This window comes from Notolepis coatsorum (genome assembly GCF_963971535.1).
Source record: "Notolepis coatsorum genome assembly, contig: SCAFFOLD_608, whole genome shotgun sequence".
Taxonomy (NCBI): Eukaryota; Metazoa; Chordata; class Actinopteri; order Aulopiformes; family Paralepididae; genus Notolepis; species Notolepis coatsorum.
Genome location: NW_028173571.1, coordinates 106,275 through 128,894, shown reverse-complemented (window position 1 = coordinate 128,894; position 22,620 = coordinate 106,275). Strand labels below are relative to the sequence as shown.

At 44.3% G+C, this 22,620-nt stretch overlaps 1 protein-coding gene across 1 annotated transcript in view; it reads right to left on the bottom strand.

Moving 5' to 3' along the window:
• Positions 1 to 1,926: 1,926 nt before the first annotated feature.
• The window catches only part of LOC311247747 (bifunctional heparan sulfate N-deacetylase/N-sulfotransferase 3-like), a gene marked incomplete at both ends in the record, with an annotated part of 69,871 nt that continues 49,177 nt past the window's right edge, over positions 1,927 to 22,620 (bottom strand). The window contains 3 exons of the mRNA XM_084338750.1: positions 1,927 to 2,023; positions 2,323 to 2,505; positions 3,289 to 3,537. Coding sequence (XP_084194876.1) covers positions 1,927 to 2,023; positions 2,323 to 2,505; positions 3,289 to 3,537 — 529 coding nt within the window. The remainder of the gene's footprint in view (positions 2,024 to 2,322; positions 2,506 to 3,288; positions 3,538 to 22,620) is intronic.

Sequence of the window (22,620 nt, the reverse complement as noted above, 5' to 3'; positions counted from 1 at the left end):
ATCTCTCCCTGTATTTCTCTCTCTCTCTCTCTCTCTCTCTCTCTCTCTCTCTCTCTCTCTCCCTCTCTCTCTCTCTCTCTCTCTCTCTCTCTCTCTCTCTCTCTCTCTCTCTCTCGCTCTCTCTCTCTCTCTCTCCCTCTCTCCCCCTGTATCTCTCTTCCCTTGTATATATATCTCTCCCTGTATCTCTCCTTGTAAATCTCCCTCTCTTTCCCTGCATATCACACTCTCTCTCTGTGTATCTCTCTATATATATCTCTCTTTATCTGTAGGCTTGCTCTCTGGAAAAACAGATTTTACTTTTGTTGTTGTTGGTGTTGTTGCTGCTGCTGCTGTTGTTGTTGTTATTGCTGTTGTTATGGTGGTGGTGGTGTTAGGGAATTAATTAGCATGTAAATGATTGTAGTTACCTCTCCAATTAAACAGTAAGGTCTTCAAACGACCAAGAGCTGCGATCAGGCTAAATAGCCATGACAAAGTGAACAGTACTTCTAGAATCTGTACTTAATACACTCACATCATGAGGTGCTTGAACCTAGAACTAACACTGTTGTGTATCTTTGAGAGAGGAAGAGGGCGAGAGAGAGAGGAAGAGAGAAGGAGGGGGGGATGGAGGGAGAGAAAGAGAGAGAGAGATAGAGAGAGAGAGAGGAGCATCTTCAGTAGTTCATGGAGAGCGGATAACAGAGATATTATAATAAAGAGCTTCTCTTTGTGTTCCTCCCACATGACTAGAGGAGAGGAAGATTAAATAAATGGCCTCTGAAAAGGAGGATCTGGTGAAAAGCGTGCGTGCGTGCGTGCGCGTGTGTATAATACATAAAGGCTTGTATATTGCCAGACCGTATTCACGATCTGGTTGCTACAGTGATGCACAAGTGATGCCTGAATGGTTTAATGTCCCTTGGATGTAACCGTATCATCCGATACTTTTGTCAATGAAGATCAGCGAGACCGAGTTCAGCCATTAACTGCAGACAGGAAGTCGACAATGACGTCTGCCATTCTTCTTCCCCTGTCTTCTGACTTCCGAAGAAGGCGGTAGATTTCACAGCCGAAACAGTCTTACTTGTAAGGGTTCCCCCGGTCCTGCGTCACAACCCTCATCTGTCCATGGACAATTCCCACAACCCTCATCTGTCCATGGACAATTCCCACGCCTGAACTACGTCTCTCAACCACCAGGGGGACTAGTTCAGTGCATTCATCTTTGTTGTCTTTTATTTATTAATGTCCTGTCTGTCATCACCAACCTGTTGTGTGTTCATCTGTTGTCCTTACTGTGCCCCATTGTCTAATTTAGTTTTGTCTCCTTGTGTCTGTATCTATGTGCTGTTTGGTGTTGTCATGTTTCTGTATATTTCCCCTGTTACGTTTCATGTGTAGTCATTACCCAGCTGTGTGTCATCTCACTAATCATCCTCTTGTCTCTAATTAGTCCATGTATATAAGTGTTGTCGATCCAGCTGTCCGTTGCTGGATCATTACCTTTTGTTTGTTGTTCACCGTCGTGAGGACTCTCTTAGTGTTGTGTTTATATCACTGTCCGTGTGTCAATAAAGTGCACGTTATATCGAAAGAAGCAACCAACGCCTTCCGTCTCCTATCTGTCCTGTTATGTATCTCTCCGTTCTATACTGCAATCTGGGTTCCACATCACATCATGCCATCAAAGCGTTCCACTCGTAACAGTACTAGTCTATATGACTATGTTTATAGTAAATTACTGTAATGGTTTTGATATTTGGCAGCCATGGACATGTTCATACACTTGCTGTCAATGGCAGAGACCAATTTGAACCTCTGCAATATTTTAATCTTACATATGCATAATTTAATTAGTTGTTTCAAATAAAGCACTTAATGTGCGGGCGTGTGTGTGTGTGTGTGTGTGTGTGTGTGTGTGTGTGTGTGTGTGTAGCCTACCTGTTTTCTGAGGTCCTATGACCATGAACCTGGGTAGTCTGTCACATGTCTTCTCTTTGGACCAGATGTCCTTGTGTCTCTTGTCGTCACATGGGTTCTACACGAGCCAAAACACAAGCTTTATCAACCACAGCATGTTTAGCAAGACCATTTGCCCTCCATGTTGGAGGAGACAACCGTTGCTATTATGAGCAATTCGGTTTCTACGAGTTTCATTGCTAGATCTTGTGAACGAGTCACAGTATACAGTGTACAATACCATGGTGACATAGTAACAGTATGTACAGTAGTATGGTAACATATCTCTCTCTCTCTCTCTCTCTCTCTCTCTCTCTCTCTCTCTCTCTCTCTCTCTCTCTCTCTCTCTCTCTCTCTCTCTCTCTCTCTCTCACACACCTGCCAGAGTGGATGCCTCTGCTCGGGGAAGAGCTGGAAGTACTTGTGTGCGAGCTGGAGGGGCGGGATCGTGTGGAGGTTGAGGTTGGTCCACGTGTGCAGGAAGGAGGCCAGGTGGACAAACGTGTAGAGGCCCAGGCGATCGTTACCGTAGTTAGACAGGTGAGTCATGAATATACTGATCTGCAGTGTGGGGGGGGGGGGGGGGGGTAGAAAGATAGAGAGAGGGATAGAGGGATGGGGAGGGGGGGAGAAAAAGAGAGAGAGAGGAGGGCAAGGTTGAACGTGAGTCTTTCTTTAGATTTGCAATAACCACTCATGACATGATTGATTATAGCGCCAACATCTGGCCAATTGGTGTGATATTTGTTGTGATTAGGGATGGCCGATATTATCGGCCGACCGATATTATCGGCCGATATCGGCAGTAAAATGTGATATCGGAAAATATCGGTATCGGTAAAAAAAAGAAAAAAAAACAATAACAATATTGCATCCAGTGAAATTATTAGTTACCTGAAATTATTCCGTTTTTTTGGGGGGGAAACCCTGAATATATCGGTATCGGTTGATATCGGTATCGGAAATTAAGAGTTGGACAATATCGGTATATCGGTATCGGTAAAAAAGCCAATATCGAGCATCCCTAGTTGTGATGCATTGTCATGTCAATATCTTTCATTGTGGCAAAATCCACGTCACTATGATGTATTAGTACAACTCAGCAGTACTCATTTATAATGTTGAATACCCAGCTCAATCTCCTGTACATTGTATATTACTAGGGTTGCAACGATTCGTCGACCGTGTCGACCATGAAATTTCGCCGATTGGCATATTGACAATCGACGCATCGTATTGTTACTTGTATGTGCCTTTTGCGGTGGAAATGGCAGACGTTCAAGACATTCAGCCGTACGTGTTCAGTCCAGGTGACCGTGGCTTCATGTGTTCGGTCCAGGTGACCGTGGCTTCATGTGTTCGGTCCAGGTGACCGTGGCTATGGACGTGTTCGGTCCAGGTGACCGTGGCTCTGGACGTGTTCGGTCCAGGTGACCGTGGCTCTGGACGTGTTCGGTCCAGGTGACCGTGGCTCTGGACGTGTTCGGTCCAGGTGACCGTGTCTCTGGAGGTGTTCGGTCCAGGTGACCGTGGCTCCACGTGTTCGGTCCAGGTGACCGTGGCTCCACGTGTTCGGTCCAGGTGACCGTGGCTCTGGAAGTGTTCGGCCCAGGTGACCGTGGGCCGGCGGGGACAGTACCATCAGCGGGCGTTACCCTACATACCGCAGCAACACACTTTGAGGACCTGCTTCTTATTTTAGAGCAACACTATTTTGAGCAGAATCTTTCAAACCGGGGTCCCCAGCAGGGAGCCACGCGGAGAGGAGGGTAAACGCTAAGTAGCCCGACATCCTTGTTTCTCAAGCGAAAGGCTGGGATCAGAATATAATAATACCGTACTAGTAATTATTTTCACCAGCAGTCTTTCCTTCATTCCTCGGCCACCCCTGCTGGAGAGCCTCGTTTGGAAAAACCGCAGATTTAGAGCACGGGGAGCGGGATGAATATATATATTTTGACTCCAATGCTGGGAACGATGACACTGTTTCTGATAGAAGCTTTCATCTCCCCCTTTACTCGACACTGATGACGAGGCAGCACAATACTCCTCAGATCCACTAGGTGGCATGGGAGAGACAGCCCCAAATAGAACCACAGAGAAAGAGACTGTGTGTGTGTGTGCGTGTGTGTGTGTGTGTGTGTGTGTGTGTGTGTGTGTGTGTGTGTGTGTGTGTGTGTGTGCGTGTGTGTGCGTGTGCGTGTCCATTTAAGTGTGTGTGTGTGTAGCAGAAAGAGAGACTCAGAGGGAGAGAACGAGTGATAGTGTGTGTTAGTCTGGGCTATCTCCCCACGCCTCAGTGCTTTTATAGGCTGATCAAAAAGACAAGCTGAGATAGCTGCTACACACACACACACGCACGCGCACACACACACACACACACACACACACACACACACACACACACACACACACACACACACACACACACACACACACACGCGCACACACACACACACACACACACACACACACACACACACACACACACACACACACACACACACACACACACACCTACACACACACACACACACACACACACCACTGGAAGGAACTATAGGGAACTTGAGGAATAGGGAGGAAGCGTTACACCAACCATTAAGATATGAATTATTTGGTGTGTGTGTTGTGTACGTTCACATGTGAGTGTGTGTACATACTGTACAAGTGTGCCTGTGTATGTCTGGATGCACGTGCACGTGCGTGCATGCAGGCTTCTCTCACCACACACACACACACACACACACACACACACACACATATGCACACACACATGCGCGTGCACACACGTGCACACAAAGAGAGTGAATCTCCCTCTGACAGAGCACTGGTGACGGTCCTCTTTAACGCTGAAGGTTGCCGTAGATACGAAGCGACACGGTGTCAGGGTTTGATGGATCAGCGTCCGGCCCGACCCGGAAAGCCGCTCAGAATACTGATCACCTCGGAATACTGATGGGACCACATCCACGTGTGTCTGTGTCTGTCTCTGTGTGTCTGAGAGGAAGAGAGCGGGAGAGAGAGAGAGAGAAGGAGAGAGAGGAGAGAGAGAGAGAGAGAAGTGGAAAGAGACAGAGCCTGTGTGTGCGTGTGTTCTGTTGGTGTGTATGAGCGTAAGAGAGAGAGAGAGAAGGAGAGAGGGAAGTGGAAAGAGACAGAGCACGTGTGTTCTGTTGGTGTGTATGCGAGTAAGAGAGAGATAGAGAGAGAGAGAGAGAAGGAGAGAGAGGAAAGAGACAGAGTATGTGTGTGCGTATGTTCTGTTGGTGTGTATGTGAGTAAGAGAGAGAGAGAGAGAGAAGGAGAGAGAGATAAGTGGAAATAGACAGAGCATGTGTGTGCATGTGTTCTGTTGGTGTGTATGTGAGTAAGAGAGAGAGAGGAGAGAGAGAGAGAGAAGTGGAATGCACTTCATCAAGTGTGTATGTGTGTGTGTGTGTGTGTGTTAGGGGTGTAACGGTACACAGAAGCCACAGTTCGGTACGTACCTCGCTATTGGGATCACGGTTCGGTACGAGTTCGGTACAACAGAAAGAAAATATTCATAATAATTATTATTAATATAAATCTTTAATTCTTTTAATTTTTTTAAATTTATATTATATTTATGATAATTATTATAATTATTATTATTAAATAGAATAATTTTCTATAGGCTTGCCGTGGTAGTCAGTGATACTGGTGTCATTCTGTGTTCAGGCATCCACTTGCTTACTGCCCCTTTAACAATTTTTCCTTGATAAGTTTCACTTCTAAAGATAATTTAACTTCACAACGAGACTGAATACTAGAGAACAGATGACATGTTACAACAATGGCAGAGGATTATTTGGATTTAAACACAGTAGCAGACAGTTCAACTGGAGAGGAGCTCAGATGATCTGTCCGGAAAAGTATGTTTCTTCTTTTTATTTGATTGTGCCTGTGAGTCCGGCAGGGGAGAATGTTGATGTGTTTGTTGGCGAGTGTGTGTGTCGGCGACGCGTGTGTGTATGTGTCTTTCCATTGGTTTAATTTGGTTAAAGGTGCTATGCATTATAAATGTCATTTTTCAGTCTCTAGCATTGTATTATAGTAATAGGAGTTCGTATCAATGTGTTTTTGGGCCTAAATACTATATTGGCGAATTCCTCAGCTACAGCCCATCCCCTCTTTGCCTCTAGTAAATCAGGTCATGTTGATTTGACGACCTGGTGCACGTCACAGGGCGCTGTTTATAGCGCACAGTGATGTGATTGGCTCTGTGGTTTTAGTAATGCCCGCCTCCATTCTTGCTACCTGCAGGGTGGAAGGTTTGTCCAGAAGATCACTAATCAGCTGAAGCCTGATGCGGTTCCCTCGGTCTTCGACAGACAGACCGGCGTTAGCTCTCGGGACTCGGGAGCGATCGCTAGCTACTTAGCACCAGCCGGGGCCGGCGTTAGCAACCGGGAGCGTCGTTGAGCATTCAGCCTGCTGGCTACCTAGATCCACTTCAACCAGCGTCGCGGAGCATTCAGCCTGCTGGCTACACAGCGTGTCGGTGTGCTAATAGCCTCTGCAAGCTAACGGTAGCTGGCTACACAGCTTGTCGGTGTGCTGGAGCCTCTGCAAGCTAACGTTAGCTGGCTCCAGGCTATTAGCACATCGACAAGCTGCTGGAGCTCCCGACGCTCGGCTGGTTGAAGTGGATCTAGGTAGCCAGCAGGCTGAATGCTCCGCGACGCTCCCGGTTGCTATCATGTGCAGGTCCTCTTCTCAGACCTGTGTGACAAAGCACTGCACACGCATCATGCAAGCTACACATCGCTGCATGTTGATCAATGGTGGCCCACTCGGTGCATCACAGTGGGCTACTATTGTGCTAACAACAACCGCGGTGTCCGGCTTGTCGGCCGGCATGAGTGCTCGATTTGGGGTGGTTCTCTCCTCCTTGTGTGCCCCCGTTCTCGCGGGTGTCCTGCCGGGGAGCTTGTGGACGCGACAACAGCGGCGGCCGTAGCGTTAGTTAGCTCATAGCTATTGTGTACCACTAGCGTTACGGCGGGCTCGAGCACCCTACGGCTGCCGCCGTTGTCGCGTCCATGGGCTCCCCGGCAGGGTACCCGTGGGGACGGGGGTGTACAGAGAGGAGAGAACCATTTTGTGTCGGGCGTGCATGCCGGCCAGCGAGCCGGACGTCGGGATATGTTGTTAGCACAATAGCTACCAAGCTAAGCTATGTTAGCTTCTAACGGTGTATACACAATATGTACAACGACACAATGATTTACATTATTACAAATATGGTAACGTGGTTGTGGCTTTTTTCAAATAGTGGTAACATATATATAGATAGACAGTACTGCTACATCTCTATATTTATGACATACCATATTTGTATTGCTACAGTACTGCTCAGTACTGCTATGATGGAGACCAGAGAAAGACTTTCGTCTTGTTTACATCAGGGTCCCCCAATTTCAATTCATGGTAACATATTATATATATATAGATAGACAGTACTGCTACATCTCTTTATGACATACCATATTTGTATGTAACCTGAAACCTAATCTCTGACGGGGAGATGGGCGGAGCTATTTGGTGGGTGGCTGTCACTCAAAGCATTCTGCCAGAATGGGTGGAGCCAAGCCAATAATAGCCTGCTTTCATGAGGCTGAAAAATGCTGGTTTTGAGTACAAGATTAGAAATATAAAACAATGATTATTTTTGGAATAAAAATTACAGATGTGTTACATAGACTCAGAGGAAGTGTGTAAAGTTGCCCAAATAGTGCTAGGAATAGCAGTGCATAACCCCTTTAACGTTATTGGGCCAACAAGAAAACGAAAGAAAACTGTAAAATTGTAATGACCCTGCAGCTGTTCCAATGTATGTGCCTTTCTCCGTGAACTTTCGCTGCTCTGAAGTCACTCGGTGTGCCCGGCCACGCATGCTGTTCTTGCACGGACCTCGCGAGTGGCTGCATGTGCGACTCACGTGTGTGCGCTGTGGGGTGTATTCGTCGTATGGCTGCGCGTACCGTACCGTACATTTGCGGATTGATTGATTGATTGATTGATTGAAAACTTTATTAACAGATTGCAGAATGGGTACAGTACAGTACAGCTCAATACATACAATTGTTAAGGGGATGCAGACCAGAGAACGACTTTCGTCTTGTTTACATCAGGGTCCCCCATTTTCAATTCATCATAACATATATGACACACATGACATACAGATAGACAGTACTGCTACATCTATACATTTATGACATACCAGCAAATACAGTACTGTTTGTGATACAAAAAGAGTCCAGAAAAGAGAGTATATACATTTGACGTAGAAACTGTACATTGGAGGAGGTTGGGTAGGTGGGGTGGGGTTGGGTGGGTGGGGGGGGTGGTGGGGGGCTGTACATTGGAGGTGGTTGGGTGGGGTGTGGGGGGTGGGTGGGGGACACTGTACAAGCAAAACTGTACATTGGAATATTGACAAAACCATACTTGGTAATTTACTGTACATTGGATGGGGTTGGGTTAGGACATTTACAGGGGCCAGTTTCGAATTAGGTGTTCTTTGAGAGTGGTTTTGAAAGTGGGTAGTGATTCACATTCCTTTACAGCTTTGGGTAGGGCGTTCCACATTGATGTGGCATAATTGCGAAACGTGTTTAGTCCCTTGTTTGAGCCGAATATGGGTTTAACATGATTTGTGGAGCTCCCTCTGGTGTTGTGATCGTGGTATTCACTGACCTTTGGGAAGTATTTTGACATGTACATGAGTACCTTGGTCATGTAGTGTATCTTGTAGACCAGGCCCATTGCAAGTTGCTGTACTCTGTCATCTACTCTAAGCCATCCTAGGTTGTCAAAGTGGGCAGGGGTGAGGTGGGTTCTAGGAGTAAGGTCAAGCAGTAGTCTGACCAGTTTGTTTTGAGATGTTTGTAATTTTGTTTTTAGCGCCTTTGAGGTGCTTTGGTACCATGAGGTGCAAGCATAGTCATAGTATCCTTGAATGAGTGCTAGGATGGAACCCAGGTAGGTAATTTCATCTTTCCTTGTGACAATATTGTTACCCACTGTAACTGAGAAGCCGTCGGTCTTGCTGAGTTTGTTATTTGAACCGAAGAGAATGGACTCTGTTTTGCCCATGTGTAATGCTAGTTTGTTATCAGCGAGCCATATGCAGATTGTGCCTAGTTCCGAGCTGAGGGTTTTTTCAACCTGCAACTTGTTCTTGTCAGAGACCAGCAGGGCTGAGTCATCCGCAAACAGGAACAAGTTGCAGTCACAAGCTAGTATGCTTCCTTGTGGAACACCACAGCTCACTGGGAGGGGGGGGGGGGTAGGGTACCGTTTACCTCCACCATCTGTTCTCCCCCCTCCAGGTAGGATTGCATCCAGCTCACTGATAGACTATCAAAACCAATTGCTTTTAGCTTGTCAATCAGAATGGTGTGATTGACAGTGTCGAAGGCCTTTTGTAGGTCCAGCATGACCATGCCGCAGTATTTGCCCGCGTCCACCTCTTGTTTGATGTGGTCGTTTAAATAGAGAAGGCATGTGTCAGTGGAGTGGGATGTTCTAAAGCCAGATTCGAATTCGTAGATTCGATTTTTTTCCGCAAGGTACTTTTCGACCTGTTCGTATACTCTTTTTTCCATGACTTTTGAGATGGAGGTAAGGATAGAAACAGGGCGGTAGTTGCCTGGGTCTAATTTGCTGCCCTTTTTGTGCAGGGGTGTTACTCTTGCAATTTTGAAGTCCTTGGGGACGTGTCCCTGTTTTATGGAGAGGTTTATTATGTGTGTGATGACTGGGGTGATGGCGGCTGCTGAGTCTCTGAGGAATTTGGAGGGGATGTTGTCATGGCCGGTGGCCTTGTTCGGTTGGAGGGCACTCAGTTTTTTGAGTACCTCATCTGTTGTTACCATTTCCTGTTTGAAGTCGTCTTTGTGGACCCCTTTGTGGACCCCTAGGTTCTTGTAGTATGCTACTATGGGTTCGAACCATCGTTTTTAATCATGCAAAACAAAATCTGGTTCAGTACTGTCGAGTCTTAGCGCACATCTACACATATAACGTATCGCATATGGGCACATTGCTGCGTTAAGTCACTTGTGTTCCGTTGGGAAAGCAACAGCATCAGCATCACTGCATACACTTGGTTTAATCCAAATGTCCGTTCAGAAACGTTGTATTATGAAATAAGACGGGTGAGTGTAAGTCACTCAACTCTTTCTTTTTTGCATGTGATTAATTTCCTGATATGACGGTAACCCCTTCTCATCTCACTAGACAAGATACAAGATGCTTTAATGCCACACAACAATGATTGCTGGTAATTGTTTTCGGTACAGCATGTTAAATAGCACTGGAACATCAACATGAAACAGACATCGAACGCCCCCTCCCAATCCCCACAATAAATACATAGCTATATAAATACATACAGGACAGTCACAGACGACAACAGTGTCAGTGTCAGTGACGGAGGCTTGCCCGTCTGTGCAAGGGGGGGGGCGGGCCAGGGTGTTTAGTGTGTCTGGTTAAAATTGACCTGTACATTTGCATTACATTTAGTCATTTAGCTGATGCTTTTATCCAAAGCGACTTACACGTTTTGTACAACAAGACAGCAGGAAGGGTACAACTCTATCAGCTGAGTAACAATGTTCATCAAAGTGTTGAGTGCTACAGTGTAGGTTAGTACTGTATATTAGGACAAGTGCATGACAGTAAGGTTAGTTAGGGTTAGAGTTTTTATTTTATTACATTTTTTTACCCAAAGCGACCTGAGGGCATGCACTGGAATATGACTGTGTTGTTGTTGTGTCTGTGTTCGGACGTGACGTTTGAATTATTGTAAACACGACATAGTACTGTGATATTCTGATATATATCACATTCTGATATATATTTTTCGTGTAAAATAAATGAAAAGAAATTATAATAATAATAATAAAAAAGAATAATAAAAAAGCGGAGGATCGAACCCATTAACTCATTCCCCGCCAACGATGAGTATACTCGTTATTGGCCGCCAATCGAATAACGCCAACAACGAGTATACTCATTATTTGATCGTTATTTCTTTTATTCGCTATTTCCATTCATAAATCATCCCGGATGGCAATGTGCAATGTGTCTGAGATCGCAAAGGTCCAATACCGCCGCCTGGTGGTATGCGGCCGATGTCGCACTTCCTTTGTGAGTCTGTGTATGACTCTGTGTATCATTGAAATTCCTCCGGGCGGAGTTTTCGAGTAGCCTGGACCGAGGGGTATACCCAATTGCATTGCATCGCTTTCGGGATGCCCGATTCATTATGCTGTGGGGGGTTATGGCGTGGGCAAAATGGACATCGATCTAGAAGATGGCAATAAAATTATTGGAATATTCTTTTTGGAATCTCATCGGCAACAGGTAAGAGCAATTTAACGTACATTTCAGCTTGGTTGTGCATTGTTTTCATAGCCATCGCCCTGATCAGCGTATGCTGTTGTACTAACGAATGCCGTTATTGACAATCAATTAATCAGAAACGACCCCCCCCCCCCTTTCATGCATGCATGATGGAACATAATATACCGATAATATGCATTTGAATTTTTTATTCTAGTGTGTATAGGGACGCAATGCCAATGGATTAAGTATAATATGCATCGCGGCCTAATACTAGCCTCCCAGGAATTACCCTAAGCCGCTCTAAAACCTAAAAAATATTCACCACGTTAAAAAACGGGAATGTATGGATGGAAAAAAGATTCCTTTTTCACATCTTGAACGATAGATACTCGATGTCAAATGGGCCATAGTATTGCATCCATAGCTATAATATTTAAATAGTTATAGCCCTGCAAACAAGGTGAGCGACTCCCACCGTTTACAGCGGTGGCGGTAGCTACTACAGGATGAGGCTAATCCGTGGCGTCCAATGAGTTAATTAAGATTCAAACGCCAACGTAACGAACGAAGGTCCGAACGGTTGCATCTCCATTGAACCTGGCCAACCCTGTCTGGACCCCGGCTGAGCCAGCCCACCTTGCTCCACCCGGCCAGACACTGGGCCAAAGCCGGCTGAGGTTGTTGTGCCGTCATAGTTTAGAGCTGGTGTGCACCACAGGTTGTGGTGTGGATTTTGAAAGGTTGCCTAGCAACCCAGAGAGAGTGGACAATGGAGACACAATGTAGACACAGACCCAACCAACACATAACCAGCTAGCTGAACATAGCTAATGGCGACAAGGCAATATGGCATGCTGGGTAGGCAGGAGGAACCTTTGTGCTCCGCTTGGAAGCGTGGATTTAATTCAAGCACGGTTTCTTTGTGGTTGTTGTTGTTTTCATGTTGATCAGCATTAAAAACAAAGGGGAAACAAGAGATGAAACGCAAATGTAATAAAACACGGCACATCTGGACTGAAAGAAATAAAGAGGAAGTCTAAACAGAGGAAGTGAAAAGCTACGAAGCGGTTTTGAAGTCCAAGCAGTGTTTCCCCCCCCCCCCTCTCTCTCTCTATTTCTCTCTCTCTCTCTCTCTCTCTCTCTCTCTCTCTCTCTCTCTCTCTCTCTCTCTCTCTCTCTCTCCCTTTATTTATTTTTTCTTTCCGATTGCTTTGAAAGAAAGGGTGGGGGAAAAAGCAAACAGGCAGAGTGATCAGAAAGTGATTTATGTTCAAACCCTCAAACCACTCAGTACACTGTGGAGTCACAGAGAGTCTGTGTGCGCTGTGTAGCTGCATGCCTGTGTGTTAGTGTACTGTGTGTGTGTGTATGTACTGTATGTGTGTGTGTGTGTCTGTGTGTGTGTTTATGTACTGTATGTGTGTGTGTGTATCTGTGTGTCTGTGTGTGTGTTTATGTACTGTATGTGTACTGTATCTGTGTGTCTGTGTGTGTGTTTATGTACTGTATGTGTGTGTGCGTGCGTGTGTTTATGTACTGTATGTGTGTGTATGTGTGTGTATGTGTGTTTGACTAATATTGAAAGGGGAAGTATTCATTAGGTGCCAGTGTCTTCCCTGCTTAGAGCAAGAGAGGTAGTGTGTGTAATTGATGGCAAGGTAGTCCTGTTCCACACACACACACACACACACACACACACACACACACACACGCACACGCACACGCACGTGCACGCACACACACACACACACACACACACACACACACACACACACACACACACACACACACACACACACACACACACACACACACACACACACACACACACACACACACACACACACACACACACACACACGGAGATAGAGAACGAGAGAGAGAGAGAGAGATAGAGAGAGAGATTTAATAATAAAAAACTTTATTTGCACACTAATAATACAAGGGATGTATCAATACAATCAAATACATACTTCACATCTCATCAAAACAAAAAACACATGCGATTGTTAACTGCAACTCCAACCACATAACCATAAAACTTAAAAAACCCTAGGCACATTCACGTGAAAACATCGCAGAATGTTAACTCCTCATCCACAACAGAGCAAATCCTTATAACACCACTGTTATACATTCATTTGACACATTAGGATTTACAACAGAAATAAATGCATTTACAGCAACAGCTCCATGGAGAATTCTCCACTGCAAATCTCCAGTTATTTTTTTAGGGGAGTTTATACAACGCTCTCCAGCCTAGACTTAAAACACAGTTCACATCAAATCTTTTTCTCCACACAGAGTCCTCTTTTCCATTTAGCTTGCCCGCATTGAGAGCTTTGGCACTTGTATAAATCTTTGCCACCAACAGTATATAAATCAAGTCCTTTCGAACATGTTTCGTCCAATAGACGCCCAGAACAGCCATTGACATCTGTATAAAGTTCCACCTCTGGAAAAGGGTCCTCTTCATCTGGGGTCTCCTCCCCCACACAGTACATCCTCAAAAGCTTAAAATCTTCCAAAGACAATCTTTCAGCCCACCGTTTTAAATTCAGTCCGAATTCAGACCCAGCAGGTTAGCCACAGCATGTCCATCCTTTAAACTTGGCCCAGCTACATCCATAATTCGAGCATGAGTATTCCGTTTTTACACAGTATGTGTCTGATAGGGGTGTAACGGTACGCGAATACGTACTGTACCGCCTCAATGTGGTCCTCCGGTACAGTACGCGCTGTGCACCGAACGATTGCAACGGTACGGAACCTTTTTCTGCAGAACTTAAATCCCCCCGGCCCTAATATAACGTGCACAACTAACCGGATGTTGTTTGTTCATCCCACGCAGCGCGCAGCTACACTGAATTCAGCATAGCATATTAGCCTTAGTATGGCGAGTCAATACTAACTGACAAGCCAGAGCTAGAAGATGCTCCCACAACATTCAAGTCTCCCGTTTGGGATCATTTCGGATTCCCAGTTAACCACAGTAATGGACAAAGACAGGTGGATCGCACTAAAGCTACGTGCCGGCTAGCCCCTTTTGTGACTGTAATGCACACTTGTGATGCAAGCCTTGCATCACAGTCACGAAAGGGGCTACGTGCCGGCATTGTTCAACTTTATTGCAAACTTTATCACGCATTTGAAACGGCATCACCCGAATGTGAATATCACTGGTACACGGAAGAAGCAAACCCAGCTCCCCGTGGCATTCAAGCAGCATCTCGCTATTAATTCAGACCGGGCCAAAGCAATAACAAACGCCATAGGTATTTTTATAGCAGCAGATCTGTGACCATACTCTGTTGTCGAAAACACTGGGTTTAAGGGGAGACACTACAGGTGAATAGGGTAAAATAATTAACTAATAGATATCACAATGAAACTTCCCCAGTTGATTACTTATATTAAGACAAGACTGTTTTGTATTACAAGTTTTCTGAAATTGTATGTTTAAATATGCAAATGAGGCATTATCTACTTAAATATGCACTAATTTGCATATCATTCCAGGACAGAAATCTGAACATTGGATAAAGCCATTTTCAAAATTATAGTTTCATTTTGTTGACATATTAGAGCCAAAGGTTTTTACAGAGGGGATTTAGGATATCTCTTTTTATCACTCCATAAATCAGAAAATACTCCATTCAGTAAATTTTTATGGTAAAATTCCATATTTCGCCATGTTTTTAGGAATGAAATGTGATATAAATCAGGGTATGAATGCGATATCAACAAACCCTTCTGTAAATACCTTCAGAACATAGATATGAATAGAACTGGAAGGTTTGGTGTATGTGAGTGCTACTGCAGTGGATATTTCTGGCTCAGAGTATGAGGAAAAACTCTTAAAACTCATTTTTGGGAAAACGCCTTCAAAGTTCTGTATTGTAAAATGCCATACTTTTTTTTTTAAACAGATATTTACAAACACAAAACCTAATCAAACCATTAGTAATAGACAACCTAAACACATGCCTGATTACTGAATAATAATAATAATAATGATGTTATTGAACTGAACAGAACTACACACAGGCTACAAACAGTGTAGTACAGTGTAGTACCCCCTAATAGGCAAAACATATTTGAATAGATATCACTATGAAACTTTCCCAGTTTGTTATGTACATATAAACTAAGAAAAAATATATTGCAAGTTTTCTGAAATGTATGTTTATATATGCAAATGAGGCACTTCCCCATTAAATATGTGGACATTTATGGATGCAATAAGGCAAAATGAAGTAAAATAAACAACTAAATGTGTGTTATTGACGTTTTATTGTCACTAGTTTCATAGAAGACATGTTTAGGAAGCAAAATATAACAAAATCTCAAAATCAACAAAAAAAGTATATTTGCCTATTCACCTGCAGTGTCTCGCCTTAAAGGGAAGATGAAGCAGTGCGATAAATACATATTCATAGCATCACATTAGTATTTAGATAAGCCACAGAAGAAGTCACGTTATAAAAATAAGCAGTTTCTAAGAAAAAACGATTTGTTGTGTACATTTCTGAAGCATTTAGCATTATGGGCGCGGCCATTTTGTTGCTGACGTCATACCGTGGCTTGGGTGTATACACTCTGGTTAGCTGCCTATATTGAATGGGTCGGCCAGCAAATAAAATGTTGCCTACAAAACAACGGGACCGCGGTGGTTCTGTTTGTATTGCTCCTGGCTGTTCAAACTAATTTTACCATGTGAGAGAGAGGAAAGTTGGTTAATTTCCACAAACTACCAGTGAAAAAAACAGTGTTGTTGACATGTTGGCTCGGGCTGCCTGCACCCAGACGGCGTGACCAGCCTGTTGGACAGGGAAGGAGGATCTGCAGCGAACACTTCATTGCCTCGGATTATGTTGTTGGGGTGGGATGTTTGTCCAGAAGACCACTAATCAGCTGAAGCTGGACGCGGTTCCCTCGGTCTTCGACAGACAGACCGGCGTTAGCTCTCGGGGCCCGGCGTTAGCTCTCGCTAGCGTTAGCAACCGGAGCGTCGCGGAGCATTCAGCCTGCTGGCTACACAGCTTGTGTAGCCAGCAGGCTGAATGCTCCGCGACGCTGGTTGAAGTGGGTCTAGGTAGCCAGCAGGCTGAATGCTCCGCGACGCTGGTTGAAGTGGGTCTAGGTAGCCAGCAGGCTGAATGCTCCGCGACGCTGGTTGAAGTGGGTCTAGGTAGCCAGCAGGCTGAATGCTCCGCGACGCTCCGGTTGCTAACGCTAGCTAGCGAGAGCTAACGCCTGGCCCCGGCTGGTGCCAACTAGCTAGCGATCGCTCCCGAGAGCTAACGCCGGTCTGTCTGTCGAAGACCGAGGGAACCGCGTCCGGCTTCAGCTGATTAGTGGTCTTCTGGACAAACATCCCACCCCAACAACATAATCCGATGCAATGAAGTGTTCGCTGCAGATCCTCCTTCCCTGTCCAACAGGCTGGTCGCGCCGTCTGGGTGCAGGCAGCCCGAGCCAACATGTCAACAACACTGTTTTTTTCACTGGTAGTTTGTGGAAATTAACCAACTTTCCTCTCTCTCACATGGTAAAATTAGTTTGAACAGCCAGGAGCAATACAAACAGAACCACCGCGGTCCCGTTGTTTTGTAGGCAACATTTTATTTGCTGACCGACCCATTCAATATAGGCAGCTAACCAGAGTGTATACACCCAAGCCACGGTATGACGTCAGCCATGACGTCAGCAACAAAATGGCGGCGCCCATGTTGAAAACAGGGATATTATATTATATTTTTCAGACAAATAAGATAGATTTCACATTTGATTATAGAACCCTGTCTTACACAAGGTACACAACAAACAAACTAGGATCACATTGCTCACTGCTTCATCTCCACTTTAAGCACATAGAGCATAGAGAGTAATAGAGCCTCGCTACCTAGTTCCCTCTCGTCCGTATTTCAGCCAGCAAGTCATACCACCAGCTCTGTATAAACAAGCCCCTTTCGTGACTGTGATGTATTCAAGCAGGGCTTGCATCACAGTCATGAAAGGGGCTCTGTATAAACAAGCACACGCTACAGTTGTCCAAGGCATCTGCTATATAATAATCTTCAGATTTACTTTAAGTGTTATTAGTAGGTTACAGCAGTAAGCATTAGTTTGCTCAGTAAATTATGGCCAATTCGTTTTATATTTTTTAATCCGAAAATAATACCGAACCGTGACTTCAAAACCGAGGTACGTACCGAACCATGGATTTTGTGTACCGTTACACCCCTAGTGTCTGAGGCTTGGTGTTGAACTGTCCGTAATGTCCATTCTTGCCCCACCAACAAGAGGTTCCTCCAACAACCAATACAGTGAAAGAGCAGGCTCAGACATTTTCCTTTTAAATAGATTACACGCTTTAATAACCCCTTTGTAGAATGGAGACAATTCTGACAAATGTATCAAATGACCATCCATTAAAAACAAACCAGCATCAAAACCAAACCCATTTACCCTCCTTAAAATGACACTTGCAACATCCCTCCACACAAGAATGTTGCCTGCATATGTGAGGTACTTTTGTACAAACTGAAGACGGAAGGTAGCCATTCTACTCTCTATGTGTATTAACCCTTGCCCCCCTTCATCCTTAGGCAAAAAAAGAACAGCTTGAGGTACCCAGTGTAACCTGTCCCAAAGAAAATCCACTAAGATGGCTTGCAAGCTTTTTATCAATCCACTAGGTGACTCCATACAAGCTAAACAATGCCATAATGCAGAAGCTAGCAGGTTGTTTGTTACCTAAACTATTCCTCTAAAGGACATCTTTGGTAACAACCACTTCCATTTATCTAATATTCCTTAAATTTTTTTCCGTCAGCCCTTCCCAATTCTTTTTTACTGTTGTCTCATCACCTAAATAAATGCCCAGATACTTGATACCTCCTTTCTTCAATGATAAGCCCCCTGATAGGACTGGTAAACCACCAGACCACCTCCCCAATGCAAATGCTTCGCTTTTTCTCCAATTTACCCTTGCCATTGTTAAAAAACTAAAATCACTAACACATTTCCCTAGAAAATGAACATCTTTTTGGTTTGTGACCAGGATTAAAACGTTGTCTGCATATGCAGATAAAATCTGTGCTTTTTAAAAACCTGGTAAAAACAGACCGCTGATTTCAGCCCGTATCTTGTGCAGTAAAGGTTCAATGGATATAGCGTACAATATTCCTGACAATGGACACCTTTGCTGGACCCCTTGTTCCACACTGAAAGGAGCACTCAAACCCCCATTGATCTTCAATACACTCTCAATGTCAAAACTTTGATCATAGCTATAAGACCTGGGTTGAGGCCAAACCGCTCTAATATCTTCCAAATATGAAGGTGCTCAACCCTGTCAAATGCTTTTTCTTGGTCCAGTGAAATAAGACCAACATCTAAGCCTAACAAACTAGAGACATCCAAAACATCCCTAATTAAAGATACATTGTCTATAATAGACCTGCCAGGCACACAGTAGGTTTGATCTTTATGTACAATTGCTCCCATCACCTCCCTGAGTCTGTTGGCCAGAGCTTTTGACAGGAGCTTATAATCCGAACAAAGAATCGCAACAGGCCTCCAGTTCTTAATGTCTTGTAGATCTCCTTTTTTGGGTAACAGAGCTATCACAGCTCTCCTGCAGCTCAAAGGCAAGGACATTTCCCCAAAACTCTCATTGAGCACCTCCAGCAGATCTTCACCCAACTCTTCCCAGAAAGCTTTATAAAACCGATGGTCAGTCCGTCAATGCCAGGGGCTTCCCCCCCTCCATGCCCTGCAGTGCTGTGTACAATTCATTTAGTCCCAGAGGTTCCCCGAGACCGGTATTCTCTTCGTCAGAGATCTTCGGAAGACCATTGAAAAAATAATCAAACAGCGGTTAATTCTCCTTATATTCACTCTTGTACAAATGTGAATAAAACATCACTGCTTCCTGCCGAATCTCTCCATCCTCTATTAAGTCCCGTCCTTCAGCCGTACGTAGAGTGTATAGAAATTGGCTATGTCCATTTTTCCTTTCCATACCAAAAAAAAAACTGGAAGGCGCATCCATCAAATTAGCACTCTGGAACCTCGACTGAACCAATGCTCCCTGTGCTTTTATGCCTAGCAGATCTTTAAGCATGCTTTTTTTGGATTTGAGGACTTCAAAATGTCCTCGATTTCCTGTGGACTCAAACACATTCTGAAGGCCCTCAATCTCAGTCTCTAGATCACTCATTGACCTCGTAATGTCCCGTGTGACATTGAGTGTTTTATTTGAACTTTCCCACAGTCCCACCACTGCCTCAGTGACATACAATTCTGTTTTTCACCCCTAAACCTTTTCCAAAAAAAAATTAAAAGTCTCCTTAAAATTAACATCACAGTAATGTGGAGTTAAAGTGCCAATATGCACTCTTAGGTTTTACCCTTGAAATAAAAACATCACTTAAAACCAACAAGTGATCAGTAAAACCTACAGGCATCATTTTACACATCCTAACAACTCCACAATGATGCTTAAAACAATAAAACCTATCCAACCTAGCTAGAGAAATCACATTTTCTCAAACATGAGCCCAAGTATATTGTCTTTTGTTGTCATGTAGCCTTCTCCAAATATCTACAAGGTCATGCGTTTCTATAAGTTGATTCAAAATCCTCTGTGATTCTCTGTGAGGTTCAGTGTGATTCCTGTCTAAAAAATGATGAGTGCAATTAAAATCACCTCCCAGAAATAAAAAAATCATCAGAATTACAACTCATCAGAGTGCCATTGAGCTCACAAAAAAAACTGCTCTATCTGAACCAACCACGGGTGCATAAATATTAATAAAAATCATAGTATGTCTTTCAAACTTGGGTTTTACCACCAGGAGCCTCCCCTCCACTTTCCGCTGTATCTCATAAGATAGTGGTACAAAACGTTTTGAGAACAGAATGCCAATCCCCCCACTCACTGAGGTTAGGGAGCTTAAAACCACCTCACCCTTCCATTCTGTTTCATTTAACATATCACTATGCGTTTCTTGCACTAACATGAGATCAATGCTTTTCACTTTGATAATTTTGTATAAAAGAGCTATTTTCCTTATGTCCCTTGCTCCATTCAAATTTAAGGTGGCCACTCTACCTTAACCAACTACTGCTCATTAGAAACAAAGAGAAAACCACCCATGTGAACAACGTAACCAAAACAACAAACCTATACTGAATCCTCTCCATCATCTTCCTTGTTGAGGTCCAGCTTAACCTCCTGTACAATTTTCCTCAGCCTATATATTTCTTGGTCAGAAAACAGCTATCTCCTCTACACTTCATATTAGTTCTGGCTGACACAATGAACAGCTCCCTATCTGGAAAGAACTTTCCAACTTTTACACCTTTCCTGTTTTTTGTTGTAAAACATTTTCATTCCATAGGAAGATTTAGCTTTTGCATCTGAAGATGCATCACTCCCCCAATCATCAGACTCATCTCCAGAGCTTACTGACCCTGTACCCTCCTGTGTACTCTGTTTTATGTTATTTCCTTTTTTCACATCCGCTTTCTTAGCTTGAGAACTTGTCAATTTGTTTTATTTTTACTTTCTTTTCTGCCAAACCACCTTCAGCTTGTTCTCCTCATCCTCCATGTCGACATCCACTACCACCCCTTCCTCCATGACCAACCCATGTCCTTTGACCCTGTTTCATTTACAGGTCTACTTTCCTACTGGTTAATTATAGTGTCTTTGCTGACACTAGCCCCTCCACTCTGTCCTTGCAACTTCATTTTCACCATCTCCAACATTTTCACCTCCATTATCATTATTCTCTTACGCCACAACCTTGCCCCCCCCCCCCTCATTTTAATTTCCCCAATTTTTTCCTTGTACTGTTTCACTTGCCCTTTCTGTGCCTTCTTCATTTTTATCACTCTTATCTGGTTCATTTGCTTTTTTAGAGGCCTCTCCACCACGCTTCCCCTGCTCTCTGCCACCATTATCATCTGGAACCAACCCCCATGTTGTTTTCGCCTTAGCACCTCTCCCAGCATTTTCCCCAGTACTAGGCCCCTCTTCTGGGCAAGACTTTCTCAGATGCCCCTCTCTACCACAGTCAAAACATTTCATAGTCTGCGTTGTGGCAAATATAACATAATCAAAACCGTCTATTACCACTTTAAAATTCAAGTCCAGCTCCTTATCGCGTTTGTTAATTATTATGAATGTCTGTCGTCTATGCGAGACCACATGTTGTAATTCAGGCGCTTTGCAACCTGATGATTTTTTTTTATTGGAGATAAAATGTTTCCATATCTGGCAAGTTCTCTCAGGATAATTTCATCACCTATGAACGGTGGAACGTTTGCCAACGTTACCTTCTTTGCTGGCATTGCGAGAGGTGTCACTGACACAAACGTGTCATTTATAACTAGGCCATTGATAATAAAAGTGTTCGCTTTAACCACATCGTCTACAAAAATTACGATGCCTCCGTTCATCCTCGCAGCGGACGTAATACTTGGGGCTCCCACCTCCTTTGATACAGAGAGGGAGAGAGCATGAGGGAGAGAGAGAGAAAGAGAGATAGAGAGAGAGAGAGATAGAGAGAGAGAGGGAGAGAGAGACAGAAAGGGAGAGAATGAGGGAGTGAGAGAACAAATGAGAGACAGAGATAATGAGGGAGAGAGAGGGAGATAGAGAGATACAGAGAGGGAGAGAGCATGAGGGAGAGAGAGGGACAGATAGGGAGAGAGAGAGGGAGACAGAAAGGGAGAGAGAATGAGGGAGTGAGAGAACAAATGAGAGACAGAGAGAATGAGGGAGATAAATACAGATAGGGAGAGATACTGAGGGATAGAGAGGGACAGAGAGGGAGAGAGATAATGAGGCAGAGAGAGAGATAGAAAGAGAGAGGGACATAGAGGGAGAGAGAGAGAGGGAGACAGAAAGGGAGAGAGAATAAGGGAGTGAGAGAACAAATGAGAGACAGAGAGAATGAGGGAGAGAGATACAGAGAGGGGGAGATAATGAGGGAGAGAGAGGGACAGATAGGGAGAGAGAGAATGAGGCAGAGAGAGATAGAAAGAGAGAGAGAGGGACAGGGAGGGAGAGAGAGAGAGAGACAGAAAGGGAGAGAGCATGAGTGAGTGAGATAACAAATGAGAGACAGAGAGAATGAGGGAGAGAAATACAGAGAGGGAGAGATAATGAGGGAGAGAGAGGGACAGAGAGGGAGAAAGAGAGAATGAGGCAGAGAGAGAGATAGAAAGAGAGAGAGGGACAGAGAGGGAGAGAGAGAGGGCGACAGAAAGGGAGAGAGAATG